Source organism: Corvus hawaiiensis, chromosome 10 (genome assembly GCF_020740725.1).
Source record: "Corvus hawaiiensis isolate bCorHaw1 chromosome 10, bCorHaw1.pri.cur, whole genome shotgun sequence".
In the NCBI taxonomy this organism is placed as follows: domain Eukaryota; kingdom Metazoa; phylum Chordata; class Aves; order Passeriformes; family Corvidae; genus Corvus; species Corvus hawaiiensis.
This window is the reverse complement of record NC_063222.1, coordinates 4,639,048-4,664,120: the sequence shown is the minus strand read 5'-3', so window position 1 is coordinate 4,664,120 and position 25,073 is coordinate 4,639,048. Positions and strand designations below refer to the sequence as shown.

General features: G+C 54.4%; 1 protein-coding gene across 3 annotated transcripts; it reads right to left on the bottom strand.

The window, feature by feature from the left end:
• Positions 1–1,232: 1,232 nt before the first annotated feature.
• Positions 1,233–25,073, bottom strand: SLCO2A1 (solute carrier organic anion transporter family member 2A1). Of its 3 annotated transcripts, XM_048313932.1 has the most exons (14): positions 24,831–25,070; positions 13,804–13,941; positions 11,791–11,953; positions 9,591–9,806; positions 8,437–8,535; positions 6,705–6,832; positions 5,608–5,689; positions 4,578–4,742; positions 4,096–4,285; positions 2,905–3,064; positions 2,408–2,571; positions 2,210–2,274; positions 1,982–2,102; positions 1,233–1,876 (listed from the first exon to the last, which is right to left on the bottom strand). In XM_048313932.1, the coding sequence occupies exons 1-14, from the start codon at positions 24,918–24,920 to the stop codon at positions 1,756–1,758; spliced, it is 1,902 nt and encodes a 633-aa protein (XP_048169889.1). In that variant the 5' UTR covers positions 24,921–25,070; the 3' UTR covers positions 1,233–1,755. The 3 variants fall into 3 exon arrangements, with proteins under 3 accessions (XP_048169889.1, XP_048169890.1, XP_048169891.1); XM_048313933.1 differs by lacking the exon at positions 13,804–13,941 and having other exon boundaries at positions 24,831–25,073; XM_048313934.1 differs by lacking the exon at positions 9,591–9,806 and having other exon boundaries at positions 24,831–25,072.

Here is a 25,073-nt window from a genome sequence, read left to right as displayed (position 1 = left end):
CACCACCCCAGCACCTTTGGGGCCAGGAGCTTCTGTTGGCCCCATTTGGGCCACCTCATGCGCTTTGTGACCAGCTCATCCTGGGGCTTGTCCTGCTGGATGGTGTGAAAGAAGTGGAGGAAGTTAGGGAAGGTCAGGTGGGTGTTCAGGGAAAATCTGCCAGGTGGAGGGGGAACAGGAATAGGGATAACATGGAGAGAGCTGTTTTTTGTGAAGGCTTTGCTGATCCAGAGCAAATCCAGGGCAGGTCCCATCTTGTCCTTCCTTTCCCTCGACTCCCTCCGTGAGCATGGATGCAGCAGGGCCAAGAGCACAGGGAGAAGCCATGGGGTAAGGACAGCAGGGCCTGAATACATTCGCCCCAAAAAACCCCTGAAAAAGAGCCCCAAACCCACTGTACCCTGCCCAGAGCCCTCTGTAATTGAAAAAATTACAGGATTTTAAGGTAACTCAGTGCTTGACATAAGTAGCTGGAATTGTTAGGCCTTGGGTTGAACTTGATGTGAACCCTATGGCTGTGCTGTGTCAGGCAGAGATGGATCAGAGGGAAATCTGGAGCTCACAGTCCGATCAATAATAATAGTAAAGATCATTAATAATAGTTAGAATAGGCAAAGCTGCAGTTAAAACATTACTTTTAAATGCTGGAGCAGATTGTGGTCTGTAACAACCCCATCATAATGTGGACCAACAGAACCCACCAAAACCCACCTGAGGGGTGTGAAACAACCAAAACAGCAAAGCAGTGAAGGGTGAGAAGGACCCCAGACCCTGCTTATGGCTCTTGCTCAGGACTGTGAGGGAGGGGGAATGAAACTTTCTAATTGCCAGGCATTTCTTTGTTCGTGGTCCCTCCTCTGAGGCACCAGCTCAAGCAACCAAATACCAGAACTGATCTGTGCCAATAAACCAATGAGGACCTCAGGTCAAAACCTTCTGCTGTGCCTGCAGCCCCCTGCCCAGAGACCCTGTGTGCCAGGGAGATGCAGGCAGGGCCGGGCAGGTTCCATGGCACGGCAAACAGGGCACCTCTGCTGGGCCCTGAGCTCTGTGTAGCCCCTACCAGCCCTCCCCCATCACCGCTGGAGCTGCAGAAGAATGTCCTCCTCCCTCTGCCACCATCTCTTCCCCCTTCCCAGCTGGAATGTGCTCAGCATGGGCCAGGCTGTGACCTGCAGCCTCCTCATGGCCTTTTCTTGCTGGCTGGGGGAAGACCAAGAAAAGCACCACGGTTGGAAAAGTGACCTTTATTTAAAAAATAAAAAGAGCAACAAACCCCAGATGTTCTGCAATAAACCCCTTGTGCTGACTTGTCCCAACACGTGTGCGGTGTCCCTGCTGACCTCTGTGGGGGCTGTGGGTGGGGGGACACCAGGCAGCCCCTCCGGGCTGGCAGCCACCTCCCCTGCTCCTGTCCCAGCCGTGAGGGCACCTCCCGGCCGGGAATGTCACGCCGGAGCGGGACCATCGCCCACAGCAGGCACTAGTCTGGGTCCGTGTGTTCCAGCCCCCTCTGCCTCCTGCTCCAGCTGCCCGGGGGCTCCCCAGGGTGATGGGAAAGCGCAGCTGGAGACCCTGCGAGAAGCCATTTCCAGGATGGGGCCGGCCCGGAGCATCCCTCGCCGGGAACACCTGGGCTGCGGCAGAGGAGCTCGGAGCTGCGAAGGCGGAGTCGCTCCCGTGGGAGGTAAAACAAATCCAAACAAGACAAGGTGGTGGCGGTGGGTGATGGGGGTGCGAGTCAGTCCTCGGGGGCTACACCAGCCCCGCCGCCTTCTCCTGCACGTTGTACTCCTTGCTCCTCTTCACCTTCCAGCTGATGAGGGCGAGCAGCACGGTGCCCACCACCTTGTAGCCAACCTGCAGCCCCAGGTATCTACCGGGAGAAGAGGAGGGACATGCCACATCCAGAGGTGGCACTTGCAGCCGGCCCCAGGCTGGGCTGGGGCCCTGCCCTGCTCGGGGCCGGGGCACGGGGTACCTGTTGCGGAGGAAGTCGTTGTTGTAGTAGGCGCAGAAGTGGCGCTGGCTGCACTGCTGCTGCCAGTAGATGCAGGAGGAGTCGATGAGGGCCCCAAACATGGCTGGAGCTGGCAGCCAGGCTGGCGGGGAGAGAGAGGATGGAGTCAGGTGCTGCTCCCGAGGAGGTTCAGTGCCTCCTGCAGTGGCTCCAGCAAACCCCCAGCCTCGTTCAGAGATGAACACTCACCCAGCAGCCGCATTAGTAAGAACTGCACTCCGATGGCGAACGACTTCTCGTCCTGGTTCACCACCCTGCAGGGGAGAAGCCACGGGAGGTCAGAGCTGCTGGTGCTAGATTTGGCCAGGACTTGGGCTGGTTGCACGTTTACGGCATCCCGTTGGTCCCAACGTGGGGAACCATCCCATCGGCTCACACCCTGCTCACCGTAACACCATCATGTACAGGGGGTTGTGGGACAGGCAGGCGATCAGGGCAGCGAAGGAGATGAGGAATATGGCAGGAAGGAGCATATGGGAGCAGCTGGCTGGACAAGAGCCCGTGTAGGTGGAGAAGAACTCATTCCCTTTCAGGGAACAGCTGTGGTAGATCTGTTGGAAACGTTTGGAACAAAACAGACGTCAGGCTCCCAGTGCCAGGAGCAGGTTTCTCGTGACGCATCGTCCCACATCCCTGTGCAGGACGCAGACAAGAGCACCAGCTCCAGTTTTAGGGCACAGCTGTGGCATCCTGTAATGGGATTTGCCACCATCTCTGTTCCTCCAAGCAGACTCCCAGGGCATTACAGCAATTCTCCGTGGCACCTTCCCAGGGCTCAGCACGTGTGGAAAAGGTTGCACCCCGTTACTGCATTTGTTGGATCCCTGCAGCATCACTGCACTGTGCCCAGCAAGGCTGCTTTGCTAAGCACTTGCTTTACTCACCGGTTGTTTGGGGTTGGAGGGGTTCGTGGTGCTGTTGGTGCAGCCAGCGAAGCAGGGTGAGATGTATTCAGTGGTGTTTTCCCGGCACACCGGGTGGAAGATCTGCTTAGAGCACTGGCACCCAACCCGTGCCTTAACCTGCTGCTGGGAATTGGGTGTACTGCCAGAAAGGAGGGGGGAAAAATTGGGAAAAAAAAATTAAGAAATAGGACAGGAGGAATTAAAAAAAAAAAAAAGAAGAAAAATTCCCTTTTACTAGTTGAGCAGTTTTCCTGTTCCTGTTTGGGCTGGGACACTGCCAGCAGCAGCCTGGCCTTCTGCCAGCCCCTGATCCCTGCAGGTACCTCTGGAAGTGTGCAGTGAATGTCACAGCAATTATGTTATGTCTACAAACAAGTACTCACACGCTTCTTTTCTTTTCTCTTTTTCCTTTTTTTTTTTTTTTCCCAGCTGAAAATTAATCAGCCAAAAGCCTGGAGAAATGGATTTGGGCTCCATCCAGAGCTGCACAAACAGATGTGCGAACAGCTGGAAACACCACACGGACACAAACTGAAAGCAGGCATGTTCCCAAACAAGCCTGATGACTGTGGAAGTGAAGAGCACAAACCCAGTGATCCGCCCTGTCTTCCCTCACTCCCTCAAGGAGTGCATCTGCTGGAGTCACACAGCCTGAATCCCACGGGAATGTGGCACTGGGGAGCTGTCCTTGGGCACCGTGGGATGGGGCTGCTCCACCTCCTGTGGGGAGATGGCATCAGAAATCTCTTCCTTGCTGGCAGTGCACTGGGAAATGAGCTCCATGCACTCGACATCAAGCCTTGGTCATGTCAAAATGTCATTTTTATCTTAAGAAGTCATGGTAAGAGCTAAAAATATCCACTGAGGTGAAGAGAAAGGTGATGTCCAGCTGGAACGCCGGGAGCATGTGAGGTGACGTGGACACAGTATTACTAATTTTCCCCTAAAAATCCAGAGTGAAACATTACACCCTGCTTGTTTGGCCCAGAAAATCATGGATAAACGCCCTCCCGAGCTCTCTGGGCTGTGAAGCACCCAGATCTCCTCCAAGCAGCGGGATCAAGGAGCGAGCAGCAGCATGGTGATGTCTTGTGCCTCTCCACCAGCGTGTATCCCTCCCCACGGATAAGAGCTGGAGAAGCAAGCAGCTGGGAGCAGCACCTGCCTTACCTGGGGTGGTAGATGCCCTCGATGTGCCCTGTGGAGCAGCCCATGAAGAAAAGGGGCAGGCAGATGAGGATGGAGAACACGAGCACCACCACGGCGAAGCGCGGGATGGCCCGCAGGGAGAAGCAGAAGCGCTTCATGATGATCCCTCCCAGGAGCATCCCGAGCGCTGCTGCTGGCAGGTTCACAGCTCCTGCAGGAAAACTGAGCCATCAGGGGGGTTCTGCCTGCCCAGAACCCCTCCATGGGCAAGGGGCAGCTCTCTGGAACTCACAGGAGTTGGGAGAACCCACAGACCCAGCTGTTGTCCAAGACAGCCCAAACCAGAGGCAGATGGGGAACCTCAGGTCAGGAAAGTCACTGACCACTCCGAGGTGAACCCCAAGTCTCATCCAAAAATGAGCTTTCAGGGACTTCCTCTCCAGGTTTTAAAAAGCCTGGGGAATATGGGCTGGTGGATATTTTTTGCCTCCATCCGTGCTCACCTATGAGGAAGTTGGCGTGGGAGGGTGAGGCACCGTACTGCTTCTCCAGGAATTTGTTGAGGAAGGTGGCCAGACCCGCAATGACGGAGGAGAAGCTGCACTGAGCCAGCACCAGGAGGATGAAGAGGGGGTTCAGGAGCAGCCTGAGGAAGATCTTTGGGAATCCTACAGGGAAACAGCAGGAAAAATATCTTTCAGCTGTGTGATCCTCACGTCAGCGATTTGTACCGGGCAGAAACCCCCACCCTTAGCCTGTTCCCGGTAAGGATGTCTGTGGGATGATGACCATCTAGTGGAGATGTCTGCGGGCATGGGAAAGCGGGAGGGGAGACACCCCAGTGTGTCCCAGCAGCTGGCAGGACCATGGATGTGTTTTCCTGGTGGGACATTGCGTCCTCCGGCCCCGTCAGCAGAGGCAGATGGACCCGGGGAGCAGCTCTGTTTATTTAGTCTCTTACGAGTTTTCTAATTAGCAGAGAGTGCTGGAGAGCCAGCACCCATTAAAGCCCAAAGAGAGGAGAAGAGGGAACTGACAGCTCCAGGATATGACTGCAGTGGAGGAAGAGGCAAGGAGGGAGGGGCTTTATCTGGGAAGAAATCCTCCTGGAGCTAGAAGAGTCATTAATCTGGTCCCTGAGCAGTGACATCCCTCTCAAGCCTGTCTCGGCTCCACATAAACAGTGTCAGCTGCAGTGGGGTGACCTCGTCGAGGAGCTGGTGGCGCCGGCAGCCCCGTGCCTGCTCCCGGAGCTGGGGTTAACCCTCCCAGCGACCCTTTTCTTTTAAGGTCCTCAAAGCAAAATTTGGAAACAATTCAGGCCCCACAGAAGAGAGGCCTCAAGAGGTCTGTAGCCAGAGGGAGGCCGTGCCCACCTTCCTGTGGTCCTTAGGCTCTCATGGTGCCAGAGCTGGTCCACACACGGTGCTGGACTCCCAAACTTGGTGTGAATCTGCTGGCATGGTGGTCCCCACCCACCCAGCACAGCCCAGCATCCCCATCCACCCTCGCCCGGACCCACCAGCACTTTACTTTTTATAAACTCCAGCAGGGAGATCTCTTCAGCCACCCCTGCCTCCATCTTCCTGAGCATCCCAGCCTCCGTGTTCCGCTCCTGGGAGGGGAGAGAGCAGCAGCCTGTGGTGAGAAGGGCTGGCACTGTCCTGGCACAGGGGGGCTCAGGAGGGGCAGGGTCTGTCCCAGGGGCCTTTGACCTGCAGCCAAGCCTGACAATTACAGCAAAGCCCCATCCCGTGTGCCCTGAGCACTTCTCTGGGCTGGGAGAGCCAGGGGTGCTCACCTGGAGAAGAGAAGGCTCTGGGGAGAGCCCCTTCCAGGGCCTAAAGGAGCTCCAAGAGAGCTGGAGAGGGACTTTGGACAAGGGCCTGGAGTGCCAGGACAAGGGGGAATGGCTTCCCACTGCCATTAGGGTTAGATGGGATGTTGGGGAGAAATTCTTGGGGTGCTGAGGCCCTGGCACAGGGTGCCCAGAGCAGCTGTGGCTGCCCCATCCCTGGCAGTGTCCAAGGCCAGGTTGGATGGGGCTTGGAGCAGCCTGGGCTAGTGGAAGGTGTCCCTGCCCACAGCAGGGGTGGGACAGGATGAGCTTTAAGGCGCTTCCAACCCAAACCATTCCGGGATTCTGTGATTAAAGGGGTGGATTATCTCAAATATTACTGCAGCCCCTGAGCAGAGCAGCAAGACAACAGCTTGTTGTTGGGAGGTTTTCAGAAGTTGGAAATCTTTCCTATCCTGAATCCTGACAAAAGACCTCCCTTTTAACTCTGCAAAAAGTCTGAAAATGAAAGTTGGACACAGCTCCAGCCTGGGGAGTCCTTTAGCCATAACTGTGAAATATTTTGGGTTTGATTTTACCTTTAAAGAATCGATGAGTAAACAATTTCAAAACAGAACTAAAGTCTTTTTGTAACAAAACCAGTGGGGCTTGGCTTTGAAAACACCAAAAGGATACATGCTAATTCTTTTCCATCTTTTAAATTTTGTTTTAATGGGAAAGGGTTGCTGGACTCCTTCCCTCCCTCCCACCCCTCTCCTCTGGGGACAGGTGTTCCCTCCCTGAGCACATCCCTGGCTCCAGGACGTTCCAGCCTCTGGAGATGAGGTCTCACCTCTCCTTTCAGCATGTACCGAGGGAAGAAGAAGTAAGGGATGGAGGTGAGCACCAAGCAGCCCGAGGAGATGAGCAGCCCCAGCCACCAGGCTCCGATCCACCGCTGGTCACTCGGCGTCAGGTCCACTGTCATTGCAAGGCACAAGGACACGCTGTGAGAGCTCCAGGAGTGAAAGGGACAAATCTCCATGAAAACATGGACTGGTGGAGCATGAAGAGTCCCTGTGGGCACAGCCCAAGGGTCTCTCCACTGGCACGTAAGAGCAAATGGATGGAGGTGGGAGCTCCCACCTGTGCTGGCAGCAAGACCGGCCTTGGTTGTGTTTGACCTGTGTTTTCCCTGGCCAGGACCCTGCAACACCACTCATCCCAACTGCACCGAGCCTCCTAGGGGACTGCAGGATGGATTTGGTCAGCATGGAAGCACAGTGATGGCACAGGTTTGATTCTACGCCCCGAGCCAGCCAGTTTGACTCTACGCCCCGAGGCAGCGATTACAGGGGCCCGACTCCATCCTCTGCCTGGAGAGCACAGTGGGTGGGACCATGCTGCCTGTCAGGGATGCTGAGCCAAGACAGGGACTGGGAAACTGCACTCCTGGAAAAAGCTGCTCTCCCATTGTTCCAGGCTTGGTCGCTCTTTGTTTGCAGGGACCGGAGGAAGGCCCTGTGCTGGCAGAAGCTCCTGGTTTCCGAGTGGACCAAACTCTGGGCGCCTTCTCCGGAAAAAGGAGGAGAAGATGAGAGCCTGTCTGTCTCCAGCACACACATCCTTTGGCTGGGCCAAGTGATGCTCACAGGAGGTTTGACAGATTGCTTGGCTTGGCCTGGGGCTGCCCACGGCCGGGATGTGGCGGCTGGGAAGGAACCAGCGGCTGGCTCCGGGCGGGAGCTCCGTGCCAGGGTGTGACAGGAGAGGAGCCCACACCTCACTGGAACAATCATCCCACTTCCCCAAACAGGACCACTCCACTCTGGAGCTTGGACATCATCATGGAGCGACCAGGCAGAGGCTGCTAAATCCGTCTGCCACCGCGGGGAGTGGGCCAAGGCTTTTTGGCGTTTCCTGCTCACGTTCATTTATTATTCTTATCAGGCACCGGACAAAAATGTCAGGCAGGCTCTGATCTCTCTAAGGAAACACAGGAAAAGCCACGTTAATGATGGAGCTGGGGAGAATTCTTTAGTGATTAAGTTACCAGAGATAAGAAGCACACGCTGTGGAGAAAGCAAATTATCCCTGCGGTGGCGTCAGCTCAGCCCCTCTCTCTGCAGGTGCTGGTGGAGGGTGCTGGGGAGGAGCATGAGTAGACTCAAGGTCTCTGTGTATCCATAGGGCAGTGATTGCTCTGTGGTTGTCTTCTCCATCCCTGGATTCCTCAGATTTCCCTGCTCCTCTGCACTACCGTGCTGGGATCGTGGGATACCTCCTCAGTGTGGTGGCAGTGGGCAGACCCCAGCTGTGACCTCCAGTGCAGCACCATGAGCTGGGCGTTGGAATGTCCCTACCCCAGGGCTCTGCTTCAGTGGTGGTGTCAGGACCACCTGTATCTGTCCTTATGGGGTGATGGAGTGGAGGTGTATGCTGGGTGTGCTTTTCCAGGTCGGGTCTTTCCGGGGCGGTGGGTTTTATGGGTCACAGGGCTGGTGGCTTCTGTCACCTTCCATCTCAGAGTGACCTTCTGACCTGCAGAGGGTCTTCAGGACCACTGCTACCTGAGCAATACTCACCAGTGGCAACCCTTCCGATATCCACGAAGAGCCGCAGCACCACGGACCCCAGCAGGTATCCAAAGGCAGGGCCGAACACGGCGATGGCAAAGAGGATGGCTGGGAAAAGGGAGCAGAGAGAGCCCTTGTGAGCAGGGAGTGGCAGTTGCCATGCAGGTATGGCTTTTGTCTTCCCAGGAGAGGCAGGAATGGTGGCACAACACACAGAAGGGAGAAACCACCCTTCATCAGGCTGCAGGTGGTGAGAAGGTCCCCGCTGCCCCTGCGCTGAAGGTGGTGTTTATGTGACAGGAACAGGAGGGGGAAGGCAGCTGCCTGTGGAAACAGTCCCTCTGCTCTGCTGCCATCAAGGCTTTGCTGACCCGGTACAGGTTGTCAGCTACACCATGAATATTCATGATATTCATGAACCCCAGGGAGCATCCAATGAAGGTGATTGAGACCTTCATTTCTTCAAGGATGCCAAGGAAACAAACCCATCCTAATCCTCAGATCCAAGGAAAAACAGTTGCTGCAAACATCAGGAGAGGTGGAAGATTCAGAGGGCAAAAAGGCCACCAGACCGCCCTGGGTGCAGCTGAACCCTCCCACTCTGAAATAGATAACCCACAAGGTCAGAACGTTTCCTTTTGACTTGTTTGCAATGACAGGATCCAAGTTCCCTCCTTGAAGGAAACTCTTTGCACAACCTTCTCAAGAAGTTTAAAAGGAGATGGTGAGCTTGAACTGCATCAGACACAGAATGAAACAGGCCTTAGGGAGATGGAAGTTTTGCTGTGTTGAGGCAACTCAGACCCCCCGGAGCCATTCACCCTGACAGACATCCCTGCAGCCCTAAAGGGACTATAAAAAACACACCAGCCCCGCTTTCCCTCCTCTTCAGAACCTTTCAGGTTCCTTCAGTCCTCCTTCCTTCATTTTCCTTGCAGATTTGGGAATTCTAAGGGATCAGTGGGACAATTCCTTGGAACGGTGATCCCTCACTGCAGAGGGAGGACGAGGGTGCTGGGGCTTGGAGCAAGCTGGTACTGATGGAAGGTGTCCTTGTCGGTGGCAGGGGGTGGAACTGGGTGAGCTTTCAGGTCCTTTCCAACCCAACAAAGCATCCTGGGATTCTATGAAACAACACAATGCGCAGCAATGGTCCCACTTACCCACATACAGTGGGGAATTGTTGGCGTCTGCGAAGTCGTCCACGTAGGATATCCCAAAGGGCTGGATGGGCACGGTCCCGATCCCAGCCAGCAGCTGGGCAATGACCATCATGGCCCACACGCTGCTGGCCTCCTTCTGGGGGTCCTGGGTGGTGTTTGGGCACACAAATCTACTCTCTGCATAGCACAGCTCAACCTGCCCCTGGCTTTTGTTACCTGGAAGGGAGAAAAATGACCCTTACAACACTGGGCACATCCCCTGCTTCCTCCCACACAAAATCCCCAAAGAGCAGGAATCTCCCAAACTCACTGAGTAGGCACAAACTGCTGGATTTTGGATGGATTGCTCTTTTTATTCAGCAGTTCTCATCACCCTGCCCTTCCTTTGGAGTTTTACACTGAGGTCAGGGTAGCAAATGACCAGGCTGTGATTTTAATCAAACTTTTAAGGAGTTCATGCCATGGAGTGAGGGTTTAATGAGGGCAGACCTAACTCATGGCTGGTTTTTGCTGTCTGTGGTCTTTGTTCCCTTGTGGTACCCGGACAGGGAACAGGGAACAGGGAGTGCTGCCCTCTGGGGTCAGCTGGCTGCCCTAAGCAGGACACCCTGCCCTGAATCTCTGTTGCCCCATGGCTCAAGAGCAGCCCAGCTCCTTCCAAAACATGGGCCTTGCTTCTCCATACAGCCTACACACAGGGGGTCTTCACCCTGCTCCAGACTGCCATGGAAACTCCAACCAGGACTGAAGTATCTTCAGGGGCTGTTCACAGACTGAATTTGTTCTTTTCCATCATCAGGCAATCCTCATAATGTCAATATCTTTGCCCTGTCCGCCTGATTTTGCAGTCCATCCTCTAATCCTGTTCAGTTTAGCAAAGGTGTTGTGCAAGAATTGCGCTCTGTACAGAACTTTTGGGTCAAACACAGTTCTTGGTACTTTCCTTCAGCCTTTTTGGTGGTTTCTGGTTGTACTTCCATGGTTGTACACAAACCTATCACTGATCAGTTGGGGTACTAGCATTACTTGACCAGTGCATAATTCCTGTCCAGATCCTTGTTGTTGTACCTATTCACCCACACAGGGAGCCCGACTCTGGGCAGGGAGCAGGGTGATACCTGCTCCTTCCTCATTTCCTTTGCAGTAAGAGCAGGCCCTGTCCCAAATCCTGACCTGTCCATAGCCTGATGTATGAATTTAAGCTGCTGGAAAACTTGGCATCTGATGCCTGATTTACTCTCCAAACTCAAAAATCATGGGAGGGGGATGAGCAGAGAGCTGGGTTTCAGAGGAGGCAATCCCCATGGAGCCTGAGGCTCATCAGCATTCTGAGGATTTAGCGACCAAACCACTTTGGAAAGACCAAAGTCAGCCTTGTGGCAAGTGCTGCAGATTCTTCTGCTCATTCCATTCTGCATGGAGAAATAGAGCTGTCATCATATGCACGAGCTTGTTCCCAAAGCCTTCCCAGTTAAAGCAGCAGCCTTCCTTGGAGTGGATCCTAAGGATCCTGGCTAGAGCAGGACAGGCCCTGGGGACAGGGGAGCTTTGCTTTATCACAGAATCCCGGAATGGTTTGGGTTGGAAGGGACCTTAAAGCCCATCCCATCCCACACCTGCCGTGGGCAGGGACACCTTCCACTAGTCCAGGTTGTTCCAAGCCCCAATGTCCAGTCTGGCCTTGGACACTTCCAGGGATCCAGGGGCAGCCCCAGCTTCTCTGGGCAACCTGTGCCAGGGCCTCACCACCCTCACAGGGAAGATTTTCTTCCTAAGATCTAATCTAAACCTACTCTCTCTCAGAGAAGCTGTGGCTGCCCCATCCCTGGAAGTGTTTAAGGACAGACTTGGAGCAATCTGGTCTATTAAAAGGTGTCCCTGCCCGTGGCAGGAGGTGGAATGAAATGATCTTTAAGGTCCCTTCAAACTCAAACCATTCCATGATTCTGTAACAGCAGCTGGAACGACACGTGCAGGAGAGGCAGAAGAAATCCCAGCTGTAATTTTTGCATCCAGAAGGGGTTCCAAAGCTATAATGACGTGAGGTTTCATCAGCATCTGCCCACCTTAAGCCTCTGCCTCCAAGCACTCTTTAAATGGTGTGTGCCCTGGAAACACCCCCTTTTTTTGGGCAGTCACCCATAACCCATCCTGGAGCAGCTGGCTCTGGGTCTGTGCGGGCACAGCTGGTGGCACTCACCGGTGCTGAGCGTGGTGTACTTGTAGGGTCCTGACAGGAAGTGGGGCAGGGTCACCAGGAAGGCCCCCAGGGCCAGCAGCAGCCCCCCCACGCCGATCACCCGCGGGCGGTGCACTCGGCTGCCGAAGTAGCTGACGAAGATGATGAGCACCACGTTGCCGATCTGGAAATGCCACAGAGAAGCGGGAGGAATGTGAGAAGATGTCAAGGAGGACATCCAGCCCCTATGGCTGTGTCGGGGTGGGTGGACAGGTCTCTCATCAGGAGGTGTCCCCTCACCCTGCGTGGTCACAGTGCGTCAGTGCTCCCTTCTCATCTCCAGCCAGAGGGTCACTCCTTGGCCTCGGCCACCTCTGTGCGTCCCTTGTTGGCAACAATGACACCACAGCTTCCCTGTGATGTGGCTGGGGCTTTTTTCACCCCATAGGCATCACAGAACCATTTAGGTTGGAAAAACCCTCTAAGACCATCAAGTCCAACCGTTCCCCCAGCATTGCCAAGGCCACCACTGACCCATGTCCTCAGGTGCCACATCCACACGTCTGTTAAACCCCTCCAGGGATGGGGACTCCACCACTGCCCTGGGCACCTGTACCAGGGCTGGACAACCCTTTCAATGAAGAAATTTTCTCTCATACACAAACTAAACCTCCCCTAGGGTAATTTGAGGCCACTTCCTCTTGTCCTGTCCCTTTTTCCCTGGGAGAAGAGATTGACCAGTGTGGCATAAACTGACAATTCCTCCAAAACCAGCAAGGAATGAAACATAGTGCCTCCATTCCTGTGACTCAAGCAGACATGAGCCCTGCTACAAAGTTCAGCTCACTGCAAATATTTGTGACCCTGGACATTTGCAACTGCAGGTAGCACCATCTAAAAGCCATGAAATCACTCAGCTCACTGAGGCGAGTGGGTGAACACCACAAAATTTCCATTACATGGGCTTTGACAGCTCGGGACAAGCTAAACATCATTTTAACTTTGGCATGTTGAAGCTGTCCCTGCTCATTGCAGGGCATTGGGAAAGATGGCCTTTAAAGGTCCTTTCCAACCCAAACCATTCTATGTATGGCTAAGAAAACTTTGTATTTATGTTTGTGTGGGCTCCCTTGTTTGTCTCTTTGTGGTTTTTGTTCTTGGAATTGCTGCAGGCACCAACCCAGTAAGATTGTTGTCCTGGACAGGCAGGGCAGCTCCCACAGTCACAGACAGCAGGAAGTCTCAGTGGGCCCTGAGACATCTTTTTAATCCCAAACGTTCATGCTGGTTGAGGTAAGACTTGGACACCCACTTCCCCAAGGATCCAGGAAGATTCCCAGTGTGCAGCTCCTTGATGGAGCACCCCATGTGCTCACCAGGGAGCTCACAAACAAGTCTGCTGCCACTTGGTGCCAGCCAAAAAGTCTCTGCCAGCAGGTCTTTTCCTGGCCTTTGCCAGCCCTTGAGGAGCTGCTAGGAAGGACAGAATTCCTGAAAATATGAACAAGAAAACTCATTCCAAGGGATTTCTTGATGAGAAAGTGTTTGTGAGAAAATCCTCAGCCAGCTCAGAAATATGCTTGAGGGCAGGGTTAGATGGGAAGGAATTCTTCCCCGTGAGGGTGGTGAGGCCCTGGCACAGGGTGCCCAGAGAAGCTAGGGCTGCCCCTGGATCCCTGGAAGTGTCCAAGGCCAGGCTGGACATTGGGGCTTGGAGCCGATAGTGGAAGGTGTCCCTGCCCATGGCAGGTGTAGAATGAGATGGGATGGGCTTTAAGGTCCTTTCCAACCCAAACCATTCCGGGATTCTATCCAGTGAAAGTCAGCTCTTGTCCAAGGGCCACCACCACGTGACCCTCCGTTCACCTCCCTGGATGTGGCAGAGCAGAACGAGGGGTGATGAAGTGTCCCAGAGCCCAGCACAGCTGCTCCTCCCAGCACACAGAGGCTGAGGTGTGGACAGCCCTGAGACCCTGTTTTGGGAAGGTGCCCCCCACATCCTGGCCACCCCTTGGCTGTTCCTCTCCCTGTTACCTCGTGCAAGCTGGAGATGAAGCCTGAAGAGAGGCTGGAGAGCCCAAAGCGCTTCTCGATGGTGGTGAGGCTGCTCTTGAAATTAGCGCTGTAGAGGAGCTGGGAGAGCTGGAGGAGCCCATGGCACAGCACAAACACCTGTGGGCAAACAAAGAGTGCCCCCCCAGTGAGGACCCAGTGGGAATCACAGACTCATTAAGGTTGGAAAAGACCTCCAAGGTCATGAGGTCCAACCTTTGACCAAGTACCACCATGTGCACCAAACCGTATCGAGAAGTGCCACATCTACTCGCTGTTTGAACACTCCCAGGGATAGTGACTCCACCACTTCCCTGGGCAGCCTGTTCCAACAATTAAGCACTCTTTCAGTGATGAACTCTTCCTGATATCCAATGTGAGCCTCTCCACGCACCCCTTGAGGCCATATGAGACCACAGTGCCCTGCTGCTGCGTAACTGCTGGCGACCACATCCTGCAGGAGCGTGTTCCAGCCAGCTTCAGCCAACGGCTGCACCTCTGATATGGAGCAGCCTGGGATTCACTCAGCTGGAAAGTCAATTAACAGAACCTGCTCCAAGGGGTGTTGCTAGAAAAAGTCGAAAAAGGGCGTTAAAAGCCCCAGAGGGAGAGGATGAAATCTGCACAGCGTGGTCTCACTACTGGAAGGCTCCAAAGTCGTATTCCAAACCCAGCATCTTCCCTTGAGCCAGGCAGTGAGCTGAGCCAGGAGCCAAGCTGAGTGGAGGCAGAGGAGGGAATACAGAGAGTTTAGGGAGAAATCTGGTTGAAAGAGCCCGGGTGGGCTGCGAGAGGAGAGCGCTCTCAGCCAGGGATGCAAGAGGCAGCTCACGAGTGTCTTTTGATCTATATTTAGTCAGAACAGTTTTCCTTTATTTTTCTTGGAAAGGAATGCATCCACACGGTGCCAAAAGTATTTTAAAATCAATTTAAAAAAAAAAAAGAAGGGGGGGGGGGGAAGGTCTTTTTATTTAGATTCACAGGAAATCAAATATTTGCTGAATACCGGAAGACTGTCCCTCAAAGATAACGTCGGGAAGTGCGGGATGATGGATGGGGGATCAAAGGTACTGCAGGGCTGACAAATTCCTGATGTTCTTGGCCAGGAGAGCAGCAATAGTCCTTATGAGTATTTCTTTGGAAGGGCAGTAGCGCCCAGTAGCCCTGACCCACTAAAGGATAAAAAAAAAATCCAAAAAGACCAAAATTGTCCACCCATCTTGGAGGATGCAAATGCCATAAGTGGGTGGAGTTGTGTTTTGGGAGCAGAGGATGATGCAGGGCCAGGTCCGGCAATTGTAGCAGAATTTGGGTAGAAGATGGGCAAGAAAGTGGTTTCTCAGGAATCTTTCCCTGCAAGGGAGGAGAGATCCAGCCAGAAGACCTGGCTGGGAATCTAAAAGCATAAGGGATGGGAGAGATGCTGACAGACAGCAGAAGAAAAGAGGATGGAGGTGAAGGAGAAGGAGAAAATGGAGCCCTGGCAGTGGGAGGACAGGCTTGGAAAAACATGGAGACCACAGGGAAAATGATGGAGAAAGGCAAACACCCCAAAAAATGAGAAAAGAAGAATCAAAGGCACAAGCTGCCATCACGGAATCCCCGGCCACATCTCAGAGGGGTGAGAGCAGGCAGGCTGGCATCAGGCTGGCATTGCCATCACAATAACCAGGAGAGGACAAAGTCCCAAGCTGGGACTTTGCCCTGACAAAAAGTTGCAGGACAGGAATTTGGGGTGTAACGTGGGAAATCCTCCCGGACAGGGACAAAGTGGAAGTGAAATATCTGCCAGTAAACTCTTGAAGCAGAATGACCTCTCTAGCCTCCCACTATCAGCTCGCACACTCGAAATCTCATCCCAGCACAAAATCCTGTGGGTGGAAACTTCCAGCACCTTCCCCAGCCCTGACCTGGAATCACCATGGGCTGATCTGGAGCAGAGGGGTGACTCCTGTGAGGATGGGAACTGGAGAGGGGATCTTGTTCCCTGAGAACATCAGTTTTTGTTCCTGTGGCTCTGGCCAGACTCTACTGAAGCCACTGGAGCAAGGAAGCGCTGGCTGAACAGCAGTGGTCCGGGACCGCCCGAGCTGCAGAGCAGCTGGAAGCAGAGCTCTCCTGGAGCCAGGCGTCAGCCAGAGAAGCAAAGCTGTTTACCAACAGGGAGGGAAGAGGGTGGATCACTGAGGCCGAATTTAGCGCAGCAAATGTCAGCCCGATCCCAGGGCAGATGGGGAGACGGAGTGTCGGGGACAGAGACGATGCTGGCACGGAGGGAAGATGAGGACGAGAGGCAGCCTGGCTCCCCGGAATGCTGGGGGGTTGGCAGGAGATGGATGGGTTGGAGGCATGGAAGGAGCATGGGAATCACAGCAGGAGAGTAGAGGGACAAGCCATGGATGGAGAGGGCAGGGAGGAAAAGGCAGAACTACCAGGAGATGGCCTGAGATGTGTTTGTGCCTTGGTGATAACCTGGGATGGCCAAAACAGAGCCCTGGATCCTGCGATGCCTGGGACCATGCTGGGGCTGCCTGCCAGGAGGGAAGGCAAGGTGGGAGAAATGCAGCTGGAGAGCACCAGCGAAGGGAGGGGGAAACCTTGGGGTGTGACTGTTTCCCCCTGCCCATGGGTCCTTCTAATCCAGCTCTCGTCTGCAGGATTAACCGGAAAGGCAGCAAAGCCAGAGGGATGCTCCAGGGATGTGATCCCACCCTGAGACCACACAGCAGCCTCAGCCCTCGGATGTGCAGAGCCCAGAGAATGGGAGGGGAAGGGCAGGGGTGATTTTTTTTCCTTGGGAGGAAGCTGCCACCCAAAACAGAGAAAGGCAAAACAACCTTTGCTCCAGGAGTTCTGCAGCTGGAGCATGGCTTTTCCAGACGCACTCCAAGTGTCTGGATGTGAGATGAGGCCTGATTCAAGACTTCCCCTGCATTCAGCAGACTCAGTTTTCATTAAAATAAGGACATCCCAAACCTTGAAGGCTCTGAGTGCAAAAAACTGGGAGAAGGCCTTACTTGGCTCCAAAAGGAGCCCACGTACCCCCTGAGGCTGGTAGACATGAGGGGCACCACTCTCCTGTGTCCCCTCACAGGTCTCTCCCATCCCTATCCCTCTTCCCATGCATTCCCATCCCCACATGTTCGTGCCGACCACCCACGGCCCGCTGGTGCATGGAAACCAGCCCTGGCCTGGCCCTTCCAGCTGCACCAGATGTGCTGTGCTGCCCCGTGCACCCGCCAAGCAGCTCCGGGAGGGGAGGGAGCTGCTGTAATCCATCTTCCCTGATGACAAGAAGGGGTTCTTAAGGGAGAGCCAAGGTCACTTGCAGGGAGGTTTCACTGACACAAAGCCGACACAAAGGCGAAGGCACGGTGGGAGGTTGAGGAGCCGGGGGCACTCCCAAGTGCTGACCCTCCGGAGTGGAGGCTCCCACAGGAGCCTGGGGTATTTTTGGAGCTGCAGGCAAGGAGTAATTGCAGACAGGCAGGGAGCAGCACGGGAAGGCCAAAGGCGTGCACCCACATGGACCCCCCCCAAAATCCTCTCGTCATCCTCCCCACGCTTCCTTCGGAGCAATCCTGACTCCAGGCTGTTTATACAAGGTGCTCGACTCCTTTCCAAAAGGAGCTGCGTTTAGAAGGGAAGCAAACTCCTGGGGGAGACAGGCTGCTCCTCCCACCCAGCTCGTGGGGACCAGCAGCTCCCCGGGCAGTGCTTCTTCCAAAGGAAGAGAAACCCACCTCACTGCAGGGAAGGGAGAGGACCTTTCCTTCCATGCTCTGGACAATGGGAGCTGGAAAGGATTCGGTCAATCCCGGCCTAAAGCTCCGAGATGTGTCCAACAAATACTCAGGTTTCATTTCAAAGGAGTGAACCACCTCTATGGAGCCTCCAGGGATGTCCAGGAGTCAGGATAAGACTCCTCCAGGCAGGAGACTCTGCTCTGCAGGGACCATGGATTTGGGAGGATCCTGCTGCATGTGGCATGGCCATTGCTCCACCTGGAGGAGTGAGGTAAGGGTTAATTCCTGGCTCTGTTTCCACAGCTCATATCCAAAGTCATCCCTCACCTCATTTTTCAGTGTTTTCCCCTTGGCAGCCCTGGTTGGAGATAAGGAGGGTGGAAACGGTGACGGCACTTGTGCTAATCTCTGTGCCCAGCATCCTTCCCACGGCAGTGGGGATGGAAAGAGCCAGGGCTTTGTTCATTAGATGGACACAAGGACTGCCTGGAGACCTGGAGACCCTCACAGAACCTATCCAAGTGCTCCCAGGTGACTGAAGACACCGAGGTAGGACATGGCCAAGAGCAAAATTAATCTGGCTGGAATAAACCTTTGGAAAGGACTAGGAGTAAGGATGCTCCATTATCGCAGAGTGCTATTGGAGTTGTGTCCAAAGCAAAATTGTTTGACTTTAGTGGAAAGTCAGAAGACTTTCCTCCCAAAATCAGGAAACATTCCTCCCAAAGCAGGAGACTCCAACCTGCCCACCTCTGGAGACTCCCTTCACTTTAATCTCCTGAGCTTGCAAGAGAAGAAAAGGAAAGGGAGGGGGGAACTGTAGGAATTATTAAGAATATCCCCAAAATTTTGATAGGGAGAAGACAGGTGTTTATTTTAGAGTTTGTGTATCATCAACACTTACTGCACTGGGAGATCCTCCCCTAGTAGGACAGCTGAGGTCACTCAGGCCAAAAGGAATGTATCAGCTGGAAATGGGAAGCGTGGGGATGTGTGGGGAAATCCATCCCTCCTTGGCATCACTTTCCTATGGGCAGCTGCCTGGATTTGTGGATCAAAAAGTACCATGGAAGATGAAAAAAAGCACAGCATTTCCACGAACGGAACCAAATACCCTGCACAGAGCCCTTCCTTTGGAACCTCTGAGCCTGGTCCGATGGCAGACGTTGGCTCCTAAGTGGGATTTCTATTGCAAATAATAAAAGAATATAAAAATTAACCTGATCAGGGATTTCCTGAAGCATGCTGGAATGACAGCTGCCTACTGTCACGTTTTACACCCCCCGACTGTCACGTGCAAAGGCAATATTTGCTCTTTTTGCAACAAACACAGACACGGGATTTCCTGGCACTGTATCCCAGTGACTTTGCGAGGCCCATGTGAGCCCAGCTTTGCCCAGAAGGGAGGATTTTGGCTGTGGAGGATTGCTGAGACAGACAATATCTGCTGAGACAGACCCTCAGCGTGTGACATTCCCCAAGAAAATACTGCCTGCAAAATAGGATGCCGGGCATCCAGCAGCCTTTCCTCCCTCGGGCAGGTTGGGTTGGTTGGGTCTTCACTCCCTCATTCTTTCCCGAAGGTCTCCTTTCGTTCCGGGGCATCAGGATCCGATCAGGGTTTCCTGGAGGGCAGGTCCAGGCTGGCTGGGTTTTGCCTGACCCAGAAGTGTGTGCAAACACTCCTCCCGCCCTGCCTCGTGCTCCCTATCAGCGTCACTCCTGTCCCGTCCTGCTCCCAATAATCTTATCTACACTGACCACTCCTTGCTTGTGTTTGGGCACCCAACCACCTCGCCCCTCATAAAATTACCTTGTCTCAGGTCTCCTAGACCTTGATCCCACTAAAGTTTCCAACCCATCTTTTTCCTTATCCCACTGCTGGTGTTGCTGGTGAAGACCAGGTGGTTCTTCCCTTCTGGAGGCTGATCCCACCAAAAGCAGACATAAACACAGTGCTGGACCATCCAAACCCAACCTGTGCTGTCTGGTGCCAGCACCATCACCACAAATTGCTGGACAGCCCTGGTCACTGCAGGTCCTTCTCCTCATGTCACTAAGGACCCTCCTTGTGTCTTTGCCACAAACTCTCATCCAGCCCGCCCCGCCTGCCTGCACAGAGCCCAGGAGCGGAATATTGCCTTGATTTTCTTGCTTGAATCAATGGCTCTGTTCAGCCATGGCTTTCTCCTTTCAGTGTTTCCCTCTCCAAACCTACAGCCACGCTGCCTCCAGATCTGTGACTTGATGAATCTCCTGTTCTGGCTAAACAAAGCAATTCACAATCATTTCCAACAGGATATGAGAGCACAACTGGTACATCTCCAGGCTTCTGGAATACACTCCTCAGCAAATTCCTTTAGTCCCTTGGAAGGAAGGGACAAAAAACTTACCCTGCTGCTGTTGGGACCTCAGACCCCAAGGCCAGGCTCCTGTTTCCTCTGCAGGAGACATCCAGCCTCCCCAGGGAGGGGAGAGCTCCCTGCTCCTGTCCACTGCTCCTCCCTGCGTGCTCCCAACACCTTCACCCCGGGATGATTTCAAGCCTTATCACCCTTTGAGAGCCCATAGTCTCCTCCTGACCTTGTTGTCCCCTCTCCTACCCTCTTCCATCCCCTCCCTGTCCCTGCCCCTGTACAACACCCAGTTTAAACCTCTCCTAAGGCTTTTAAACCTCTCCCTGGATCACCTCCGGCTGACATAAGTGAGAATAATTCTCTGTTGTCCTCCTGTTTCCTTTTCCATGCCAGGCGGTCTGCAGGCATGGAAAAAAAGCCTCCCCCTGCCTGCACTCGCAACACTTTCACACTGCTCCTCTGTGCTCTCCAGCTTCCAGCTGAAACCAGTCCAGCTCCTCTAAATCAAAAGATATTTATAAAGCTCTCCTCCTTGTCATCTTTCTGGGGATCCCAAAATCAATTAAAATAGTTCAAAACCACGAATGAGACAGTAAAGGCGAAGAAGCCAAAATATCTGAGGCCCTGTAAACAGAGAATTCCTGTGAAATAATCCTTTTCCAGTAGTTGTCTGGGAGCAGAAAATGGACATAGGATCATGGCACCATTAAGGTTGGAAAAGACCTCCAAGATCATCAAGCCCAACATGAGCTTAAATCACATGGCTGGGGCTCTGGACTGGGGGACACTGATGGGGTCCCTGGCCATGTGTGGACATCCAAAGGCCCAACCATCTCCTCCACCTTTTAAACCTGTTTTAACCCCTTAGGCTGTGAGGCGCTCGGTGTCCCAGTGCCACCAGGTGCTGGCATCCACCTGAGGGTTGGGCTCATCCTGCATTTGCTGAGCAGCGCAGCTGTGAGTCCCCCAAATCCCAGTGCCAGTCAGCACAGCCCTGGGAGCTCTGGTGAACATCCCAGCAGGGGGATGTCCCTGCTCATCACAGAAACCACAGAATCACAGAATGGTTTGGGTGGGAAGGGACCTTAAAGCCCATCCAGTGCCACCCCCTGCCATGGGCAGGGACACCTTCCACTAGCCCAGGTTGCTCCAAGCCCCGTCCAACCTGGCCTTGGACACTTCCAGGGATCCAGGGGCAGCCCCAGCTTCTCTGGGCACCCTGTGCCAGGGCCTCAGCACCCTCACAGAGAACAATTTCTCCCCAATATCCCATCTAAATGTCTCCCCATCTCCACCAACGCTGTGGGGTTACCGGGATGCTCCACGTTTCTGGCCCAGGTCAGAGCTCAGCAGCCGCAAAACCTCCCAGCTGCAGAACCTGAAGGTCTTTTGTGTTGTGCTCTGCCTGTTCCAGGGGGATCAGGGTGGAAGCAGCTGGCACTCAAACCAGAAGCAGTGGCTGGGCTGGTTCCAGGTGTGAGGCACGGCAGGCAGCCCTCACGCTCCGGCCGGGCCAGGCGGGGCCCGGCTGGGCCACCGTCAGTGAATACCCTCGAGTGACCGGGAGTGACTCCCTCAGCACCACTCGGACCTGTCACAGCTGGGCTCCAGAGGGAGAGCAGAGCACCTGGAACCACACGGATCCGAGCCCACGGCCACTTCCACAGGGAATTGCTTCCTGAAGCGCAGCTGCACAGCTCCTGCAGCCCGAGCGGTGTCCCCATGACTCCATCCCCATCCCACTCTTCAGGCCCCCATAGAATCCCTCAAACTGCCCCTTTCCAGCAGGATTTTTCCCTCCCTGATGCCCATCCCTGGCATCAATGTGTTCCCACACCTCCAAATGTCAATGGTGATGGGCCCAGTTCTGGAAAACGCCCTGAAAGGGATGCGGTCTGGTGCAGGGTGTGGTGGTCCCTGTCACAGGGAACTTGGAGGGGCAAGATGGTTTACACGGCAAAAGAATTTGTTATTTTGCCCCCAACCCAGCAAAAGACACCCTGAACATGATCCCAGCACGTGGGCTTTGGGCATTGAACATGAGCTTCGGGGGGAAAACAGGGGCTTTTTCTTTCTCCCTTAAGAACAAAGAGGGTTCTTCAAAGGACTCCTTTTCAAGGAGGTATGTGGGAATTTTAGGTGTGAATTCTTAAAAAGCTTTTTGTAACTTTATTGACAGCACGTTCCTGGAACATCTTTGAAAATATAGCTGCATTCTCTTCATGCATAACTAGGTTGGGCTGTGATTCCCTGGATTTGGGCTGCGATTCCCTGGATTTTGGGCATCCCTGTGCCCCCAGCCTCTGACCGGGATCATCTCCGTGTCCCTGGCTGTGATTCCCTGGATTTTGACTGTGATCCCATGCATTTAGGCTGTGATTCTCTGGATTAAGGCTTCCAAGTCTTAGTCATGTCCTTCCAAGCCTGTTAAAAGTAGGGAATTCTGTTGTGTTGGAAATACTGTCCCCAGCAGAAACTGCCATTGCCTGTACGAGGATGTTGTGTCTGATGGCTCTGGGTGGGGGGTGAAGGGGGGGTGATGCCTGCAGCTTCCCATAAAATTTGGGTCTGGATGAGGCTTTTTTATAATCCATCATTCACAGCACCAGTGGCTTCTTGTACAAACAGGAGCTAGAAACCCCTTCAAACCCAGGTGCTGACCACGCCATGCCTGCTGATGACCATTCACTCCAAAACTCCCCAAACCTGGAAATAGCACTGTGCCACTTTGACGTCCTACTCATTTTTGGGGGCTGAGGGGACTGACACTGCACACAGGCTGATGCTTTCTGACCCTGAGGCATTTCTTTTGCTAATATATCTATTTCTAATGTGAATGTCACAGGACAGGAAGAGCGAATAGGTCAGGAAAGGGTGGGGGTTTTGTTGCCTGTCAATTTATACATTTGCTCTTAAAAGCAAGAATATGTCTCGGAGGGATGGGTGTCCTGACTGCCCACCATCCCAGATGGAGCACACCATCCCTCTGATGCCAAGGAGCTCGTTGGACAGAGCTTGAACTGCTCCTTCACGCTCTTGCACGGTGCCGCTGTCGGGCTGTTGACTTTTTAAATCAGAAACAATTTCAAACCAGAAGTTTTAAAAGAAAAAGTTTAAAAAGCAGTTTTAAAGCTTTTCTTCAGGCCATGGTTTTCCTGCCACCAGCAAAGTGACACCCCCGAGTCATCTGTCCTTGGCCAGATGCCCCTAAAAGGTCCCATCCAAGTGCCCTGGGGCGTGTGGGGTGCTGAGCACCCAGCCTGACTCTGGGGCACCCACATCCCACACCCTGTGGCTGCCTATGGGGTGAACAGATGGAGTAGCATTTATTTGTTGGGGCTTTTGTTTCTTAATCTGAAAGTTCAACATCCTGCAAGAGGGTTTGGCAATGTTTTTTTCACTCCACGCTATTTTTCCGTGCTGCCAGTTTCCAGGAAAGAGCATGAATTCCAAGCAGGGCTCTGATTTTGGGTGACTTTATTCACCCCAAGTCATGGTCATTACTGCAGCAGCCTGGAGGGGGCTGGGGACACATTTTGCACCTCCAGCAGAGCAGGGGGCAGGTCAGCAGTCCCCTCCAGAGGAACATCAGTGCAGCCCAGAGGCAGCCCCAAATCACCCAGAGTAATCTCAAGGTCTTTCTCTTGGAGCCCACACCCAAAAAGTGCCATCAAGTCACCTGCTGGAATAGCCCAGCCTGGGCAGTGGGGACCTTCAGGGGTATAGGACTGGGAGACATCATCTGGGATGATGCCTCCAGCCCTGGGAGCTCTCAGGAGGAGCAGCCGCTTGGGAACAGCCCCATGGTACCCTCAGCATTCCCACAGAACCCCAGCACCGTCCGGGGAGGAGCGGGCAGCCCCGTCTTTCATGCAGGGTGAGGGAAGCTCGACGGCAAACAAACCCCAAACCCATCCCGACCACGACACCTCATCCACGGCCACACATCCCGAAAACCCCGGGCTGGGAAGCGCTGACAAAGCACAGCACACACGCTCGGATCCAGGAACACCGGTGGGGAGTCACAGCCCGGCCTGGCCAGCACCGGCAGCACCGGCACGAGGGGGTCCTGCCCGCCGGTGGCCACTCGCCCATCCCCGGAGCCGCTCTGCCCACGGCAGCCTCCCAAAAACTGCGCCTGGCTACTCCGGGTGCCGATGCGTGGAGGTGCTGCCAGGTGAGGCATGGAAATCCCCCCCTTCCAGGGGCATCCAGGCGGATGTCCCTGGGACAGGAACCAGCACGTGCAGCAGCCTCGGTGCACATCCACGAGCGGGGGGAAAAAAGGCAGGTGAGGGGCGGTGTAAAGGCAGGTGGCTGGCAGGGCGTGAAACGTGACCCACGGCCGCGGCCAGCGGCGTGTTCTCACACAGGCACTGCGCTCAGGAGCCTGGAGCTCAGGCAGGGGCCGGCTCTCAGGTGACAGCAGGTGAGGAACTGGGCAGGCAGCACCGGAAAACCCACTTCAACCCACCGAGCTTTTGTTTCTGTCACTCAAAAACCTTGCTCACCCAAGTTTTTAAAGCAAGCCCGTGTTATTCTAGGGCAGTGTTTTCTTTTCGCGCCAGGATGTGGTTAATCATTCCCCAAGCAGCAGCACACCGTGTACCAGACGCTGTGGGGAAGCTCACGGAGAGCTGCTCTATGGGGTGAAAACCCCACGTGCCGTGTAGGGCATCACTGCGAACCCACAGAGCCCCCCGGCCCTGCCCGGGCACCGAGCAAGTCGGGATTACCCAGGGCTGCCCCAGGAGCTGATGTTCAAATTCTGCATCATCAAACACCCTTCGTTCCACCCGCGGTGCGTGCGAGGGACGTGGGGATGCGTGGGGTGGGCTGGGGTCCCTCTGCGGGCAGGAATCCCCCTCCCTCCCCGCGAGCATCCCTGCCCGGCTCCCATCCTTACTTTGATGTTGCAGAAGATACTCCTGGAGCAGGTGCTGGAGCTCTTGGTGATGTCAGCTGGGGATTTGCCGACTTCAGGGTGGACTCCCATCGCGAGGGCTTCCCGGGGAGCCCGGAATTGCTGGGCTGCGCTTGGGCTCCCGCCGCTCTCCGGCCCGTCCCGGCGCCCGCAAGCCCGCACGGACTGTGCCGAAATCCCTCCAAGGCTGCGAGTGAGCCAGGCAGCGGGAGCGTCAAGTTCTTA

Bases quoted from the DNA above. Each gene is read 5' to 3' on its own strand.
- SLCO2A1 (XM_048313932.1), bottom strand. From the start codon at position 24,920: ATGGGAGTCCACCCTGAAGTCGGCAAATCCCCAGCTGACATCACCAAG. The intron at 11,954-13,803 runs GTAACAGGGAGA...TGGCATTTCCAG, and splicing joins TCATCTCCAGCTTGCACGAG to ATCGGCAACGTGGTGCTCAT. The intron at 2,103-2,209 runs GTGAGTGTTCAT...TCTCCCCGCCAG, and splicing joins CTTACTAATGCGGCTGCTGG to CCTGGCTGCCAGCTCCAGCC.